The 19666-nt window shown below is 42.1% G+C and overlaps 1 protein-coding gene across 1 annotated transcript; it reads left to right on the top strand.

Moving 5' to 3' along the window:
• Window positions 1-12131: 12131 nt before the first annotated feature.
• LOC311240444 (spindlin-1-like) lies at window positions 12132-13004 on the top strand (the record flags this gene model as incomplete). The annotated part of the gene is made up of 1 exon (XM_084329027.1): window positions 12132-13004. One exon carries the CDS (start codon window positions 12132-12134, stop codon window positions 13002-13004), a length of 873 nt encoding a protein of 290 aa, XP_084185153.1.
• Between the last annotated feature and the right edge of the window lie 6662 nt (window positions 13005-19666).

Here is a 19666-nt window from a genome sequence, read left to right as displayed (position 1 = left end):
TACAACCTGGTTCTTTAGGGAACTATAGCGATGGTACTTAAATGATTATAGCTGGATATACTAAAGGGGGGTTCTGCTGGTTGTAAGTCAGTAGAGGGGGGGGGGGGGTTTAGGAGAGCCGCCGGCGATATCCCATCTGGCCACGATTTCTTGGGAGAATTCAGAGTGCTGAACACGGTGCCCACAGAACCTTGGTCCACAGATGAATACAGCTGGACCCTCTCGTAGGCGATATCTGTAGATCCACAACGAAGAGACGTGAGGCGACCTCACTCGGGGTAGAGCGCCGTCTCACCTGGACTCCTCTCGGGGGTAGTTCCAACACTTACCAGTGTTGGCTGTTATCCATGGCATAATCAAAGCAACCAAAGCAAGTAGGTAATCCAAGCCGTGTAGGGCTCACAGTCGTCCGGGTAGATTAATCCAATGTGCAGGTCCACTCGTCCTCGCCCAGAACTCCTCGGATGAAAGCACCACACGTGGTCTGCCCAACCTGGTTAAGACTCTAGATAACGCGAGGAACGATGGGGGTGCTACTCACTTTATAACTCTAACCGAACGATGCACCATACATAATAGACTATTATTAACTTAATAGAATACGTCCCACTCGACGGTATAGTGCCAAACTATGACAATTTAGCTATTAATCCACACGATGTCTCAATGCCATTCTGAGGCCAAGTTGACCATACTACACCACACGTGTATCGTGGGTGAGGCTGTAACGTCTTGCCACTAGGTTGGAGGGTACGAACTAAGGGCTAAGGGCTAGAGGAAGTTCTACTTTACTTGCGCCATATATATATGCGCTGTGAACAAATAGTACCATTCTTATTTCGGTAGACGTATTCCTACGCGGAACCGGGCTAGTACCGACATGTTCGTCGGCACGATTGAACTTGAACCAAGGGGCATGGCTGCTGGCGCCGAGGTCTGGTCCAATGGGAGAATGAAACTATTATGGGCTGTTAGTAGACTAAAGGGATATTCAGTGTATATGTACAAGGAATATACAAGGGATATCAAACGATATACAAATACTATTAAATATATATCCATAAATAAATATATATATTCGGTTTAATCTGATCCTTCACAACAATAATGATTAACTTTAACCAGATACTGTAGTAATAATGATTCACTTTAACCAGATACTGTAGTAATAATGATTACCTTTAACCAGATACTGTAATAATAATGATTCACTTTAACCAGATACTGTAGTAATAATGATTCACTTTAACCAGATACTGTAATAATAATGATTCACTTTAACCAGATACTGTAATAATAATGATTCACTTTAACCAGATACTGTAATGATTCACTTTAACCAGATACTGTAGTAATAATGATTCACTTTAACCAGATACTGTAGTAATAATGATTCACTTTAACCAGATACTGTAGTAATAATGATTCACTTTAACCAGATACTGTAGTAATAATGATTCACTTTAATCAGATACTGTAATAATAATGATTCACTTTAACCAGATACTGTAGTAATAATGATTAACTTTAACCAGATACTGTAGTAATAATGATTCACTTTAACCAGATACTGTAGTAATAATGATTACTGTAGTAATAATGATTCACTTTAACCAGATACTGTAATAATAATGATTCACTTTAACACTTTCACTGCCACGCCGTGTTTTCCTTTTTACCCCCTGAATGCCACGGTCCGCTCCAATGTTAACTTTAATATCGCCTAATCTATGTTTTAAATTATGGCTATGTGTCTAATCTGCCCGTCGCTTATCAAAGACCGCTTTTCCAGTCAGTGCTGTCAAGGCAGATTGGTTTTTTATCACTTCATTTCCGTTTCAGAGCATTTAGAAAAGCACTCGTTTTGATATAAAAAAACAGTTCTTTCTGGACCATTCTGTGAAAATCGTCTTTTACTGTAATATTCCATAACGTTGTTATTTGTCGGCCTATTTATGAATCGTTTTCAAATAAACGCTAGATGATCAATATTATACGTGCACGCAAGCACATTCGGGCCGTGCACGGATAATCGCTGTTTTCATTTCCTCTTCGACTTTTACATAGAAACCGAAAGAGGACATTTCACAAAACCTGACCCCAGGAACAAAGGAATCATCAGGCGGCGAGTATCGCCTTCATGTTGAACAACAATTGGAGCGATCCAGCCAACGTGAAGGAATTATCGAAACACTGCTGCCCCAACCTGGAATATATAACCATCAAGTGTCGACCTTTCTTCCTCCCGAGGGAGTTAACGGCGATAATCCTGGTCGGAGTGTATATTCCACCGCAAGCCAGCAATAGTGTCGCGCTCTCCAGGCTCCACGACGAGGTAAACAAACTCCAGGCAGCGAACGTTAACGCCGCCATTGTAGTAGTGGGTGATTTCAATAGCGCCAATCTGAGAAAGGTTTTGCCTGACTTCTATCAGCATGTGACTTGTAACACCAGAGGCGGTAACATTTTAGACCACTGTTACACGCAATTCAAGGGTGGATACAAGTCTCAGGCTGCTAGTGGCTTTGGAAAATCTGATCATGCGGCCATATTGCTTTCTCCAAAGTACAAATAAAAAATCAAGAGCACACCTGTAGTCTCGCGAGAGGTGCAGAAATGGGATATGGCGTCAGAGGAGACGCTACAGGCTGCGCTTGAGTGCACAGACTGGAGCGTGTTCCGCGACACAGATAACATTAATGTCTACACGGAGACAGTGCTGGACTTTGTTTGTACTTTGGTGGAAGAAACAATCCCCACTACCACAATTAAAGTTTACCCAAATCAAAAACCCTGGGTAGACAAATCCGTCCGTGAAGCTCTGAAAGCGCGCACCAAAGCATACAACAACGGCCTGGTGGCAGGCAACATGAATGACCACAAGGTGGCGCGATACAACGTAAGGAGGACAGTAATAGAGGCAAAACGGCGCTACAGGGATAAAATTGAACTCCAGTTTGAACAGGCTGACTCCAGAGCTATGTGGCAGGGCCTCAAAACGATGACAGACTACAAAGGCACCTCCCTCAAACTGAACAATGACATCTCCTTAGCAAATGACCTCAATACCTTCTATGCGAGGTTTGATGCTGGTAATAACAACACCAGCCCACAAGCCACTGCAATGGGGGGGGGGGGGGGGTCTGCTGCTGATGGAGACTCAGTGTTCAGGGTAACAGAGCATGAGGTGAGGCGGACCTTTAAAAAAGTTAATATCAGGAAGGCAGCAGGACCGGACGGTATCCCCGGCCGTGTCCTAAAAGTCTGTGCCGACCAACTGGCCCCGGTATTCACTGACATATTTAACCTGTCCTTAGAACAGGCTGTCATCCCCACCTGCCTGAAGAAGTCCACTATTATCCCTGTACCCAAAAAATCCAAGCCTGCTTGCCTCAACGACTACCGCCCTGTAGCTCTCACCTCCATAGCCATGAAGTGCTTTGAGAAGCTAGTGAAGGGGTACATCTGCTCCTCCCTCCCCATCAACCTGGACCCCCTGCAATTTGCATACCGCCCCAACAGGTCCACGGAGGACGCCATAGCCCATGTGCTGCACACAGCAGCATCACACCTGGACAAGAGGAAGGGGAACTATGTGAGAATGCTATTCATCGACTACAGCTCGGCATTCAATACCATAGTCCCCTCCAAACTCATAGCCAAGCTCAGGGACCTGGGCTTGAACTATGACCTCTGCCAGTGGGTCTTGGACTTCCTGACGGGCAGACCCCAGGTGGTGAGAGCAGGCAACTGCACCTCCTCATCCATCACCCTCAACATAGGGGCCCCCCAGGGCTGTGTTCTGAGTCCCCTCCTCTACTCCCTGTACACACACGACTGTGTGGCTCAGAAGAGTAGCAACACAATCATAAAATTTGCTGACGACACAGTAGTGGTGGGCCTGATCTCTGCAAACGACGAGAGGGCCTACCTGGAAGAGGTCAAGGTCCTGGCGGGATGGTGCCAGGAAAACAGCCTCTCCCTGAACGTCAGCAAAACAAAGGAGATGATTGTGGACTTCAGGAGGTCGGGGGTCAAGGACTACAGCCCCCTCAGCATCGACGGGGCACCGGTTGAGAGAGTGAACAGCTTTAAGTACCTCGGAGCCCACATATCCGAGGACTTGACATGGACCACACACATTGACAGTGTTGTGAAGAAGGCACGACAACGCCTCTACTTCCTCAGGCGCCTAAGGAAGTTCCAAGTCAGTCAGAAGATCCTTAAGAACTTCTACTCATGTAAAATAGAGAGCATCCTGACTGGCAACATCACCTCCTGGTTTGGGAATAGCACTGCACAAGACCGAAGCACACTACAAAGAGTGACACGTTCAGCCGAACGCACAATTGGAGGGGGGCTCCCCACCCTCCAGAACATTTACAACAAGCGGTGCAGGGGCAAGGCTAAGAGAATCATTAAGGACTCCAGCCACCCGAACAACTGCCTCTTTGAACTGCTGCGGTCAGGCAAGCGATACCGGAGTCTCAAGGCGAGCACAGAAAGACTCAGAAGAAGCTTCTATCCCCAGACCATCAGGCTGCTCAACGAACAATGAACACTACACAACAACCATCAAACGCACATAGCACACACATCCACACGCGCACACTCACTTTAAACAAACACACTGTAGCACCCACTCCCCACACTTTATATTGATTGATAAAGGATTTGCACTACAACTCGTACACCTACTGTAAATTGTACCTAAATTGTACCTCATCCCATTTCTGCTTTGCACTATATAGTATTGTGTATTAGTACACTGCATAGTATGTGTATATTATATGGTAACTCAGTTACGTCTATTCTGCATCGAACATTGTACATATGTCTATACTGAACACTGTGACCTCATTTTTTACTTCTAATTTACATGCTATACTATGTTATTTTATTTCATACTTATCTTGTCTTGCACAGTCTCTGGAGCGTAACAGTAAGAAGCATTTTGTATAAAAGTATTCTGTACTTCTGTATGACAACTATTAAAGAAACTTGAAACTTGAACTTGAAAACAGCCTATATCTTCATCAAAATTAGTCTGATTATCCTAACACTGATAACATAGATTCCTTACCTGACATCAGATGGTATCCAACTGGTATATTCCAATTCCTGATCACCATTCGAAAAAATCGATAAGTGTATTGATCCAACGTGTGTACAGTGCAGTACATGCATCCGCAGGGCTCAGAGCCCCCTGAATGAACGCTGGGACTCCGGCTGCATCAGTGGACTGGAAAATGTTGAGTACCGGATTTCTTTCCCCATCCATTTTCATTGAGTCCATTCCAAAATCCCTTATGTCATCTGGGAGACGACAGGGGGCGCTTTTTTCCACAATGATCGCCGGCGCCGCTCGGGTATACTTGGGTAGGCTCGGGTGATGCAATATGATTTCAGATCGCTAAAAAAAAAAAAAAAAAAGAAATCCGGGAAATCTCGTGAGTGGCATTCCACGTCACTATCAGAAACCCGAGTATTCTCGTGAGTGGCAGTGAAAGTGTTAACCAGATACTGTAATAATAATGATTCAAGATACTGTAATAATAATGATTCACTTGAACCAGATACTGTAGTAATAATGATTCACTTTAACCAGATACTGTAGTAATAATGATTCACTTTAACCAGACAGATACTGTAATAATAATGATTCACTTTAACCAGATACTGTAATAATAATGATTCACTTTAACAAGATACTGTAATAATAATGATTCACTTTAACCAGATACTGTAATAATAATGATTCACTTTAACAAGATACTGTAATAATAATGATTCACTTTAACCAGATACTGTAGTAATAATGATTCTGTAACTGGAGGTGGATTGGAGGTGGATTGGAGGACCAAGCCTTTAATAAACCCGTTAAGGAAACCACTTGTGTCTGCAGTGCTTGGAAGGAGTTACAGTGAAAACTTGACTGTTCATCGATGCAAGTGGGCGATGAAGCAAGTCCAAGTTTAAGGCCGGCGTCCAGCAGACCTTCCCCGACAATTGTTTGCTGCGCTGCCTGCGCACCGTTATCAAAGGACAGATGAGTCACAAACAATACGCACTACACGCATAAACACAAAGAAGTAAGAAGATGCACACAGTTTAATGAGCAGCGTTTCAAGATAAAGCTATAAAGGACTTGGACATTATAAATTAAGAGTGGTCAGGTCAAGAAGAGGGCTTTGTAAACGTTTCTATAATATATTTGGATGTGAATTATAATTACTGTGGTGTGCGTGCTAAACGTTTGACTTATTTGCCTATATAATTTAACTGAAGCTAACCATTTGTACACACATTAAGGTGTCAACGTTAAAGTGTAAATATATTTTCTGATTGAACACCCATTTCTAATTTAAAGTGTGTTTTGGAAATTATAACCTATAAAAAACACTTATAATTTATAGGTGAAGGCTATTATTGGCATTTAATATTTATGTTTCTAAGTGTTCTGAAGTGCTTAATATATATGTAGAGGTTATATTGAAAGCCAATATAATTAAGCAATTTGATTTATTCGGATAGTACTGCATTTAATTCAAATTTGAGTACAACACATGTTAAAGGTTTAAAGGTGTATTTACTATTTTTTCTTTACAAATGTTGGTCAATTTAAGGGGAGACACTACAGGTGAATAGGGTAAAGAAATTAACTAATAGATATCACAATGAAAATTCCCCAGTTGATTACTTATATTAAGACAAGACTTTTTTGTATTACAAGTTTTCTGAAATTGTATGTTTAAATATGCAAATGAGGCATTATCTACTTAAATATGCACTAATTTGCATATAATTCCAGGACAGAAATCTGAACATTGGATAAAGCCATTTTCAAAATTATAGTTTCATTTTGTTGACATATTAGAGCCAAAGGTTATTACAGAGGGGATTTTGGATATCTCTTTTTATCACTCCATAAATCAGAAAATACTCCATTCAGTCCATTTTTATGGTAAAATTCCATATTTCGCCATGTTTTTAGGAATAAAATGTGATATAAATCAGGGTATGAATGCGATATCAACAAACCCTTCTGTAAATACCTTCAGAACATAGATATGAATAGAACTGGAAGTTTTGGTGTATGTGAGTGCTACTGAAGTGGAGATTTCTGGCTCAGAGTATGAGGAAAAACTCTTAAAACTCATTTTTGGGAAAACGCCTTCAAAGTTCTGTATTGTAAAATGCCATACTTTTTTTTTTGAAACAGATATTTACAAACACAATATCTAATCAAACCATTAGTAATAGACAACCTAAACACATGCCTGATAACTGAATAATAATAATTATTATGTTATTGAACTGAACATAACTACACACAGGCTACAAACAGTGTAGTACAGTGTAGTACCCCCTAATAGGCAAAAAATATTTAAATAGATATCACTATGAAACGTTCCCAGTTTGTTATGTACATATAAACTAAGAAAAAATATATTGCAAGTTTTCTGAAATGTATGTTTATATATGCAAATGAGGCACTTCCCCATTAAATATGTGCACATTTATGGATGCAATAAGGCAAAATGAAGTAAAATAAACAACTCAATGTGTGTTATTGATGTTTTATTGTCATTAGTTTCATAGAAGACATGTTTAGGAAGCAAAATATAACAAAATCTCAAAATCAACAAAAAAAGGATATTTGCCTATTCACCTGCAGTGTCTCGCCAGTAGTGATTTACAATGACAGAGCCAAGTGAGCCTGCAATTGAGGTAGGGAACAGTGTTAGGGATAGTGCAAATTCCCAAGACTGACCTGAAGAAGGTCAGGTAGAAGGTGCTGAAGCCCAGCAAGAGGAACCAAAACGATCTCAAAGAACCAGAACTCTAACAGAGAAGGGTAAAGCAATGCAGGAGGAAAAGATCAAAGCGCTTCAACAAAGATTCAACTACATTTATTTACAATAAATGGAGGACACAAGTTAAATCTTCTAAAGGTCCGTTATCACAATCGACAGAACATTTGTCTAATGGGCTGCTTACAGATATCATTACAGATGTCACAGGTCTTTCTAATGATGTCCAGCATATTTATGATGAACTACGTGACATCTCAACTCCAGACCAGGACACACATCTAAGAGTGGATCTGTGTGCAGGGATTTCTGATTTAATTGTGTCCAGAGCCACATTTAGACTGGGGGGAAGTGTGTTAGAAGGAGGAGAGAAAGAGTGGCCAGAAGCAGGCTCTCTCTTTGACTCAAGCACTTATAAATCTGGTTCTGCCACTTCTTCCAGGAAAGGCACCTCAGTGCGTTCAAGCAGGCATAAAGCGTCGTTTAGAGCGTCGTTTAGAACAAGAGGAAGAGGAAGCTAAATTTAAAGCTCAACTAGAAGAAGAACATGGAGCTATACAAAAGACTCTGGAGGAAAAGCGGAGAAAGATACAGCATTTGGAGGCAGTGAAAGGTCTTAATGCAGCACAAGCAAGAATTCTGGTGTACGATCAAGTGGAGGCCACCGAAGAAGAGCGGAAAGACGTACTAGAACATGAGAGGGTAGCAGACAACAAAGTGCCTGCTCCCACAAGTCCTCTGTCCCTGTATACGTCTCCCGTACCACAAGTTGTGACCACCTCCTCAAATGACAGTACAGCAGAGCTTGTTAAGATGCTGGCAGGTGCTTTAAGTGCCAACAGAATTCCAATTCCTGAACCTTCATTATTCAGTGGGGACCCATTGAAATACAATGACTGGAAACTTTCCTTTGAAATACTGATTGATCAGAAGAGCATTGAAGACAAGGAGAAGATATACTACCTCCGTAGGTATGTAAGTGGACAAGCTAAGAAAGCACTTGATGGCTATTTCTTACTCGGAACCAAATCTGCCTATGTTGCAGCATGGAAGATTTTGGAGGAGAGATATGGAAATTGTAGTGGAATAATTGTGATCGCATATCAATTAATATGCTTGCTATATACACCTATAGAATACATTGGCCTTAAGCAAACAATACTGTGTCTGCCTTCGTGACATCTTGACGTCCTGTTTTATCATGTGACCTCGACACGACCACAGGGTCTGACTTCGTTACATCCTTTGACCATGTACCACATCTGGGACCTATATGTTTACAATTCGTATGACACCTCAAATGAGATAAGCCTTTGATATACAACTAAATACTGTGCCCATAATGACCGCATGGCCCATTGTAATATCTGTGACCAAGGTCTGTTTTATATTCACATGTTAAACACATAATCACCTTTTGTTTCCCAAGGCCTGATATATGTCCCAAGAGTTTCAAACTGATGACACATTGCGACACAAAGGAGACAATTGACCCTTCTGTGGACTCACATTACAACACAAGGCAGACTTGACCTTCTTACAATCTCTGCCAGGCAGCATAAGCTTTCACATTTGGGCCACCTTTCACTTCCTGAAAACACACACACATAGACACACACACACATAGACACACACACATAGACACACACACATAGACACGCACACATAGACACACACACACATAGACACGCACACACATGCACACACATGCATGTGCACGACAATTTACCCCTTATGCGATCTCTGGCAAACAGGGACTTCCTCTATGAAACTAACTGACTACAAGTGTTTTACGGCATGTCAACTGTCTCAAGTTCACAGGTCAAGTGATGTTGCAAGACAATGCAACACCTCACTTCCTAAAAACACACACACACACACACGCCCACGCATATGTAAGCACACACACATAGCCGTGCACACACGCACATACATACACAAGCACACACATGCACGTGTAAGCATAACACACACACACACACACTTTCACTTCCTGAAGTCACACTCTCACACACACACACACTGACGGGGAGGGCTATATAATCTTCCTGAATTCCATCTATCAGGGCACATGTTGGCATCTTGCATTGCTTACTGTCAGTATGTGTCCAGTCATGTGTGACTGCCCAAATAAAACGAACGAACGTATTTGTTTTGCAGTTTTCATCTTTATTTCAACAGCTCTCTTGTTATCATAGATATTTTTCCATTACAACTTGACGTCAAACGAACAGGATACTTTGCACTGGATTCAGACGGGACCGGCCGAACGGAGGTGCAAGCAGGCCTGCCAAATCTCTACCTCGACACCAAAGCCTGTCCGAGAAGAGGGATTCACTCATCCGCACGACCGGGCCGTCTGACAACAGCGCACTTGTATCGAACCAGAGGACACCCCTTTTCTCGACCCCCGGGTGAGCTGTTGAAATTCAGATCTTACTAAAAACATTCAAATTTTTTTGGGTGGATACTAACATAATAACGTAGAATCTAACCTAATAAATGCTCTATGTTCCTATTTTATAAATCTTTTAAAAACGCACTAACCTCACCACTGAGGAGGGGTGCCGTCTTGCTGGAATCTCATTATCTCACAAAGATTCCCGCTGGGGGAGTGAAGTTTACCAGGGTGGGGTATCCCACAGTTTTCAAGGTTTTGTGTAAAAAACAACAACCAGTTGATATTACGCTGTCAAGGTTTTGTGTTGCAACAACAACCAGTTGATATTGCAGTTTTCAAGGTTTTGTGTAACAAACAACAACCAGTTGATATTGCAGTTTTCAAGGTTTTGTGTAAACAAAGACAACCAGTTGATATTGCAGTTTTCAAGGTTTTGTATAACAAACAACAACCAGTTGATATTGCAGTTTTCAAGGTTTTGTGTAAACAACCAGTTGATATTGCTAAAAGTTTTTTTCTGAAGTTTGTACTAAAAACGAAATTTCAGAGGTCGCGGTCAGAACAAATTGTTTCCTGACAGAAGCCGACAGTTTTTCCCTGACGTTTGTTACTATAACGAAATTTCAGACTCAGATAGACGTATCTGTTTAAAGTATCCGTGTACACGAAGAATTGGCTTTTGCACAAGTACGTGGCAAAAGTTGGGTAAAGATGCTTAAAACTCCTCCAGTGGAACCCTGTGCGACAAGAGGTGTTCATTCCTTATTGGTCAAAGAAATGTGGTTTTCCAGCAAACGGCTCTTTCTCGTTAAATCAGATTGACACACCAGACATAAAATTACAAATTGATGAAAGGAGGTGACAAAGTAATGACAAACAAAAAATTTGGACTCAAATACAGACATAAAAACTAATTAAAGAATTGTTTAAAGATATTTTGTTCTCTCATGGTGAGACTATCTGCCTATGCTTTGGACCTCGATAGAATAATATTAGATAGATTAAACATCGCTGGCGTTACAATTTGTGTTCTTATCATGGTGTTGTTGTCACTGATATAATGCTGTATGCTTTTTATCTTTGGATTATTTTATTTTCTTGCTTACTCTGCGGTTTTATTGTGTTTTGTTTCTGTTTCCTATCTAGTCTTTTTTTAAACAAAATTTGCTATAAAGGACACATGAATATTTTCAGAATTTACACATAGCTACTAATTTAATTTACGGACGGGCGCAAAACAAATTATGACCGAAAATCAGACCAAGCAGACGGGCCCATTCCTCTGTGATGTATGTGGAAGAACAGACCCCGGCTGTGAGCAAGGACCCACAGAAACCGAGTTAAAATTAAGAAGAAAAAACGCGCAATTAAAACGAGAGTTATCTGACAGAACCCGCGAGTTCATGGACATCGATGACGAACACTGGGAAGTTTTGGACATGTTGTCACAGGTACTCCTCCGGTTAACGGGAGAACAACAAGCCTACTAAAACAGATATACATCATTGTCAAAGTGACAGACACTACGTTTAAACACTCCGTTTTTCAACATCCACATATCAGACAAGGCGCTTGGTATAAAGAACACGTAATTATGTCAGAATTGGCAGTCAAAGCCATCACAGATAGAACAGTAAAACGTGATGAATGGAAATCATTAAGAGATTTTATAAATGCTAACAAAAAACTAGGATACGTACACCACTGTTTTGGGACAAATTCCGGAATTGAAACCATTAGACTCTCATGTGACATGACACTGGTTGCCCTATCAATCCTGAAGAAATAAATTAGAATTAACAGCCGACAGTACATTCAAATCCCTGTACTTTTCTCTCTCTCACTGCCTTTAGCGGAGCCGGGTCTCGGCGCCTTGTCCTCCCTAACTCGACCCTCACAACCTGGCCTGCATTCCGATGACACGGTGCAAGAAACGCAGCAGCAAGGAGCTGAGGCCCTCGACCCTCATCACCCCAGCCCCCGACCCCGATAACATGCTGGGCCTGAGGATCGACCACATGTGGCGTGAGAAGGGCAGGGTGACCAGGTGGACGGGCGCGGTCCTGGAACACTACACTATGGACAACAGTTGCCTCTACATTATCAAGTACGACAACCTCGACTGCGTCTGTGGCATCGAACTGTTCAAAGACAAGCGCGTGTCCGACCTGCGGGTGTTGGCAGAGAAAGTCGTGAACAATAAGATCAAGGCACCCCCCGGCGCAGAGGAACTGGTGGGGCAGGCCGTAGAACACTTCTTTGAGGAGGAGGACGGGGAAAAGAACGCGTGGAGGGGTATGGTCCTGTCCCGTGCCCCCGTCATGACGCACTGCTATTACATCACCTACAAGAACGACCCCGTGCTCTATATGTTTGAACTCTGGGATGACTACAGGGACGGAGACCTCCACATCCTGCCCGAGTCAGAGATCAAGCACTTGATGCCGGGGAACAGGAAGACGGACGAGGAGACAACGAGTCTGGTGGCGAAACGAGTGCAGTATACCACAGACGAGGGCCAACAGAGAACCGGCCGGGTGATCTGTCAGGTCCCCGCCACGCCCGACGTGTATTACATCAAATACGACGACGACTTCCACATTTACGTCTACGAACTAGTACCCAACCCCGCTCCTGGTGACATAACCCCACGGGTGACATTCCTGCCTGATGAGGAAAACACTCTCCCACGCAGTCCAGACGAGAAAAGAAAAGATGAAGATTCTCCACCACAACCGAGAGTACCCACAAGGAAAAGACGGCGAGGCTCCCAGAAAACAAAGATTTGATAACCAAAGACTGTGGCCTGCCAAGGGTGGATTTCGTGGGGACAACAGAACATTTCGCTTGCCATGCCGGAGTGGGGGTCCGAGGGATGGATGGGACAGACGCACCGAGATCCGGCCTCCATCCACACAGGGAAGTAAAGCACACACACACACGTCCGGCTGAAGTAGAGAACAGCTTGTTAAATGGTTATAGCCTCTAAAACAACAAAAGCGCCTGATACAGTAGTAAATCGACACCGGCTGACTGACGCTACGCTTACCCATATGACAATGTTTGAAAATGTCTTACGAAATAGTTATACAATCACTATATGATTTCATAAAGGTCATAGTATTTCCTTTACAATATCACTATACAATCTATAAATGATTTAGAGTTCTCTTTCCGAAAAAGAGGTATTTTCTGTCTCCTATAAACCGGTTATGCTGTCGCTCTCCCGGGTCGTCTGGCTTGGGGCCCCAGCCAGGGGATCGGGGGGTGAGAGGCCACATAATGCAGGAGGGCGGGACATAGAACTTAGGAGACCACAAATATTTGTTCTGAAACATATCCTTTGAATTTTATTTATCAACACCCATATATATATATTGTATGTTATTGAAGCTATATACAAACTGACATTTTGACCGTTTATCAGGGGTGGTAGCTTTCCCCACTCCAATCCCACCCGGCCAGAGGTTTTTCCTGGGCCCATGTGGACGAGGGGCCAGCGGCAACACAGACAGTGACCACGACCGGAGGCTGCAAACCTTTCTGACCACACCACCAGCCTGTCCGGCGTGAGACGAGAGAAGCAGACTGGCACACATCCCCCTCAACACGCTGAGTGTGGTGTCCTATACACACACGCACACCCCGCCCCGACCCAGGCGGACATCCCCCGCTGATTGTTGTGCCCCCCCACTCTCTCTCTCTCTCTCTCTAAACGAACACTGAACAATTTTCTCTGATAACGCGCGTTGAACAATTGGCTCACTCTCTGAACGCTGCTACGGAGCCTGGACACTTCGCCCGTGTTTTCTCTATAGCTCTTTCTCTCTCTCGCCTACCCATTCAGAGGAAACATGCAAGGATGAAGTGGACGACCGCGGCTCCTGTTACACACAACTGTCATTGCTGATTTACTACCGCAGAGTTTTTTTTTTATACGATGTATATTCTATTTCAAATTAGTTTGACGGCGCTTTTAATTGTCCGTTTCGCATTGTTATTTTTTTATATACAGAGAATTGCTTGGTTGCTAAGCCACTTATAAAAAGGGTGAAGTAATTGTCATACAATATGCATTCGAACCGTGCCTTAGTTGTCATGTTTTTGATTCCCATTTGAATTTGGTGAAATTTAGCTTTGTTTCAGATAAACATTTGCCTTTTGTTTTGATTAACTTTGATTATTATTTTACTCCACTTACCTATTTTACTCCACTTACCTATTAACTTTGATTATTATTTTACTCCACTTACCTATTACATTTGATATGAATAACTTTTACTCCACTTACCTATTAGATTTGATATGAACAACTTTTACGCCACTTACCTATTAAATTTGATATGAATAACTTTCCCTTATTGTTTATTCTTACCTCAGACCTCGCATGCCCCATTTGCCTTTTACTTTTAGTTCTGTGTGACTGCTAATTTCTGTTTAGAGGCAATGTTTGGAGTCGATGCGATTTGTAGAGACCTTTTGTGTTTTATCTGAGATGTTCTTTTATTTCTGTATGCCTATAGTGTTATTTTGTATTTTACTAGCTATTTCCCTGCCACAACATTCTACCTCATACTTACCTCATTTTTACGGACCGTGTTTGATACGATTTATCTTTAGATATTGGACTATGTTTGATTGCATTTGTCTTTATATGCTGTAGTTGATTAATCTTTATTTTGAATTTTGATTTTTTTTTTCGCTGCTATACTCACTCAGATTCGATGTTGTGTTCTTGGCATATTAATTCATATTGCGATCAAAAGGGTGAAATTGTAGTGGAATAATTGTGATCGCATATCAATTAATATGCTTGCTATATACACCTATAGAATACATTGGCCTTAAGCAAACAATACTGTGTCTGCCTTCGTGACATCTTGACGTCCTGTTTTATCATGTGACCTCGACACGACCACAGGGTCTGACTTCGTTACATCCTTTGACCATGTACCACATCTGGGACCTATATGTTTACAATTCGTATGACACCTCAAATGAGATAAGCCTTTGATATACAACTAAATACTGTGCCCATAATGACCGCATGGCCCATTGTAATATCTGTGACCAAGGTCTGTTTTATATTCACATGTTAAACACATAATCACCTTTTGTTTCCCAAGGCCTGATATATGTCCCAAGAGTTTCAAACTGATGACACATTGCGACACAAAGGAGACAATTGACCCTTCTGTGGACTCACATTACAACACAAGGCAGACTTGACCTTCTTACAATCTCTGCCAGGCAGCATAAGCTTTCACATTTGGGCCACCTTTCACTTCCTGAAAACACACACACATAGACACACACACACATAGACACACACACATAGACACACACACATAGACACGCACACATAGACACACACACACATAGACACACACACACATGCACACACATGCATGTGCACGACAATTTACCCCTTATGCGATCTCTGGCAAACAGGGACTTCCTCTATGAAACTAACTGACTACAAGTGTTTTACGGCATGTCAACTGTCTCAAGTTCACAGGTCAAGTATGTTGCAAGACAATGCAACACCTCACTTCCTAAAAACACACACACACACACACGCCCACGCATATGTAAGCACACACACATAGCCGTGCACACACGCACATACATACACAAGCACACACATGCACGTGTAAGCATAACACACACACACACACACTTTCACTTCCTGAAGTCACACTCTCACACACACACACACTGACGGGGAGGGCTATATAATCTTCCTGAATTCCATCTATCAGGGCACATGTTGGCATCTTGCATTGCTTACTGTCAGTATGTGTCCAGTCATGTGTGACTGCCCAAATAAAACGAACGAACGTATTTGTTTTGCAGTTTTCATCTTTATTTCAACAGCTCTCTTGTTATCATAGATATTTTTCCATTACAAAATCCATTTACAATAGCAAAAGCATACAGAGACAAGCTCCAGGCATGGCCCAAGATGGGATCTAAGGACAGCTTCGAGCTCAGAGAGTTTGCAGACTTTCTCAGGAGTTGCGAGGCTGCCATGGTCAACATCAAGGCATTGGACATTTTAAATGACTGTAATGAAAACAGGAAAATTCTTTTAAAGTTGCCTGATTGGCTAACAGCGCGATGGAACAGGATGGTTATCCAAGAAGAAGAAGAGCGTAACCAATTCCCCTCCTTCAGCCAATTTATAAAGTTTCTGACAAGAGAAGCAAAAATTGCCTGCAACCCTGTTACATCACTACAGTCACTGAAACAAGGTGAGACTGAAAAACCAAAATGCCCAAGATATCAAAGCTTTGAAGCAAAGGCACTGACCACATGTTCCAATGAAAAGACTGTCATAACATGTATTTTCTGTGAGAAGTCAGGGCATGCTTTGCATAAATGCAGGACGTTCATGGAGAAAACTGTTTCAGACAGAGTCAAGTTTGTTCAAACCGGAAAGCTATGTTTTGGTTGTCTCAAGTCTGGTCACTACTCAAAGAGCTGCAACAGTAGGAATGTTTGCGACATGTGCCACAAGCAGCATCCTACATGTCTGCATGAGGAGCGAGCCAAAGAAGGACAAAGACCACCACAAGCCAAGCTAAAGCTAAATGAAGAAAAGCCAAGTACAAGTCAACAATGGTACAAAGAAAGACCTCAATCAACACAATGCAAAGAAACAACCACAAACTCTACTTCACATAGAGTAATACTTCATGAAGCTAACACACAAACAACTGCAATAATTCCTGTCTGGCTTTCATCCACGACTCAACCAACACAAGAAGTCCTTGTTTACGCTCTGTTGGATTCTCAAAGCGACACAACCTTTGTTATAAGGGAAGTAGCAGAAGCGTTGGAAGCAACCAAAGTCAAAGTCAAAGTCAAGCTCTCTACTATGACCTCAAGAACCACAGTAGTAAGCTCTGAAAGAATAGACAACTTACAAATCCGTGGCTTTTACTCTGGTAAGAAGATATTGTTACCACCAGTCTATACGTGGGATTTGATTCCAGCCAACAGAACACACATACCAACAGATGGAACTGCAAAAGCGTGGTCCCATCTAGAGCACCTCCAAGGAAAGATTGCACCTATGCAGGACTGTAAAGTAGGTCTGCTCATTGGGTACGACTGCTCACAAGCCCTGCTTCCAAGGGAAGTTGTGTCTGGCGAAGAAAGTCAGCCTTATGCACAGCGTACAGACCTTGGATGGAGTATTGTTGGCCATGGGAATCCCTGTGTAGACATCGGAATCAGCCATCGCATAGTATTGAGACGAGTAACAGCAGGTGTGAAACGTTCTGTTAAGCAATGCAAATTACGATTTGGACCTTTGATCACACATGTGATCCAGATTTGGCGTGACACCCAGAAAGCATGCACTAACCGTCATAAGTGGCACACGTACTCCCCGCTATTCAATAACAATTTGCTCCTCATTGGACAACGACCCATTAGATTCCCCAGATGGGAGGGGAAAGGTATCCATTTATTGAGGGATATGTTCAATGACTCCGGTATCCGGTCCTTTCAGGACCTATCCAACAAATTTGATCTCCCAGGTAACACCTTTTTCTTTTATTTACAAATGAGGGCAGCACTAAAGGCTCACGGAGTTCCATGGGACGCTCCACTAGAACGTCATCGGTTTCACAAATTCTTCTATGACAGAGAGACATCGAGAGGCTTCGTTCGTCTCTGACTTTTATCGGCACCTACTTAATTCCTCATACAAAAACCTACCTTTAGATACGATTTGGAGAAAGGATATCCCTGAGTTGGATATAGACTTTGACTGGGATGCGGTATGGGAGAATATTAGGCTATCATCACGCAACCCAGATCACCAACAGATTAATCAAAATTTTGTTCATAGGACTTATTTGACCCCCAGGCGATTGAACTTGATGGGTCTCAGGCCTGACTCTCGATGTACCTTGTGTCCAGCCGGTGCCATTGGAACATACATGCATATGTATTGGGAATGCTCACCTGTTGAGAGCTTTTGGGAAAATGTCACCACTCAGCTGTCAGAGATTTTCTCTCTAACTATACCGGCCTTGCCTTCAGTTTTGTTGTTGAATGATGTTTCTCAACTGCCGACCTCTGCACAAGTAAAGAGACTCATTTTGGCTGGTCTGACGGCTGCCAAAAAGCTGATTGCCTCACGCTGGATACAACCAGATAAATTATGTCAGAAAGTATGGATTCTCACCTATCTTGATGTTATTTATTTGGAGATTTCCACTGCACGTATCATAGGTGTTAATGAGGCCAATATCGCGGTATGATGGGCAGTGGTGGAAAAGCTAAAAGAATGCATATGATTCTGGAAGATGAGCACTGAATGTCTTACGTTGGGGTCCTGAGGCGAGAGGTGGGGGGGGGGGGGGGGGGGGGGGGGAAGAACGAGCGAATATTCATGTGTGTTGATGGTTATGGTGTTTTTTTGTATTTTTGTTTTATTTATTATTTTTCATTCAATGTTAATTCTATGTATATTTTCTGATCCTCTTCTGACCTGGGGCTGGTGATCGTGGGCTCTGGCTGGGGGTGGCCGCGGTTCGGGGTCTCTGCGGGTCGAGGCGCTAAAGAGGCATGGTGCTTTGGCTCGCGGGGGGGCCGGGCTGGGGGTCCTCCGGGATGGGGCCTGCGGTTGCCGGGCCTGGGGGTGGAGGAGATTCGGTAAGCAATTTTATAGTATATCTTTTATTTAATTTTATTATACTTTTATTTGGTGACAACCTTATTGTCTAATCAGTGTTCTGTTAGTTTATGTTCTTGGATGTCTTTTATGTATTATTGTTATTATTGTGTTGTGAGTTGTGTTGTTTCATGTCTGAAAATTGAAAATAAAAAAAATTTGGTCACAAAAAAAGAAAGAAATGCACCACCTTTGGCTGATAGTAATTTATTAATTTCTTAGGATTTCTTTTGGTCTAATACATGTGACGTATATTATGCTATTTATAGCTCATAAAACATGTGAAAAGGTCTGTGATGCCCTTAGTAAGTAAGTAAGTAAGTAAGTAAGTAAGTAAGTAAGTAAGTAAGTAAGTAAGTAAGTAAGTAAGTAAGTAAGTAAGTAAGTAAGTAAGTATTTATAAAGCACCTTTCATACATGTTATGTAGCTCAAAGTCCTGTACACAAACATAGGCATATATAAGGATAAAAGTAATAAAGTCACAGTGATCAGTTAAGATCAATGTTTAAAATAAAATAAAAGATTAAAATAGAAATAAATAAATAAAAAATAAAGATACAAGTAAAATAAAATAAAAGCATCACATTAGTAAGACAACAGTAATAAAAGTACGGCAATAGGCAAAGTACAGTAAAATAACGTTTCAGTAAAAGATCAGTACATAGTGAATACATAGTAGGTTGGCAGCTATCCTCTCCAATCCCAGAAGCTACAGGGGGGCCAAGCCCTGCAGGGATCTACATTCTTACACCACCAGATGT

Source organism: Notolepis coatsorum, assembly GCF_963971535.1.
Source record: "Notolepis coatsorum genome assembly, chromosome: 14".
Lineage (NCBI taxonomy): Eukaryota > Metazoa > Chordata > Actinopteri > Aulopiformes > Paralepididae > Notolepis > Notolepis coatsorum.
The sequence above is the reverse complement of the archived record's forward strand: the minus strand, read 5'-3'. Positions and strand labels throughout refer to the sequence as shown.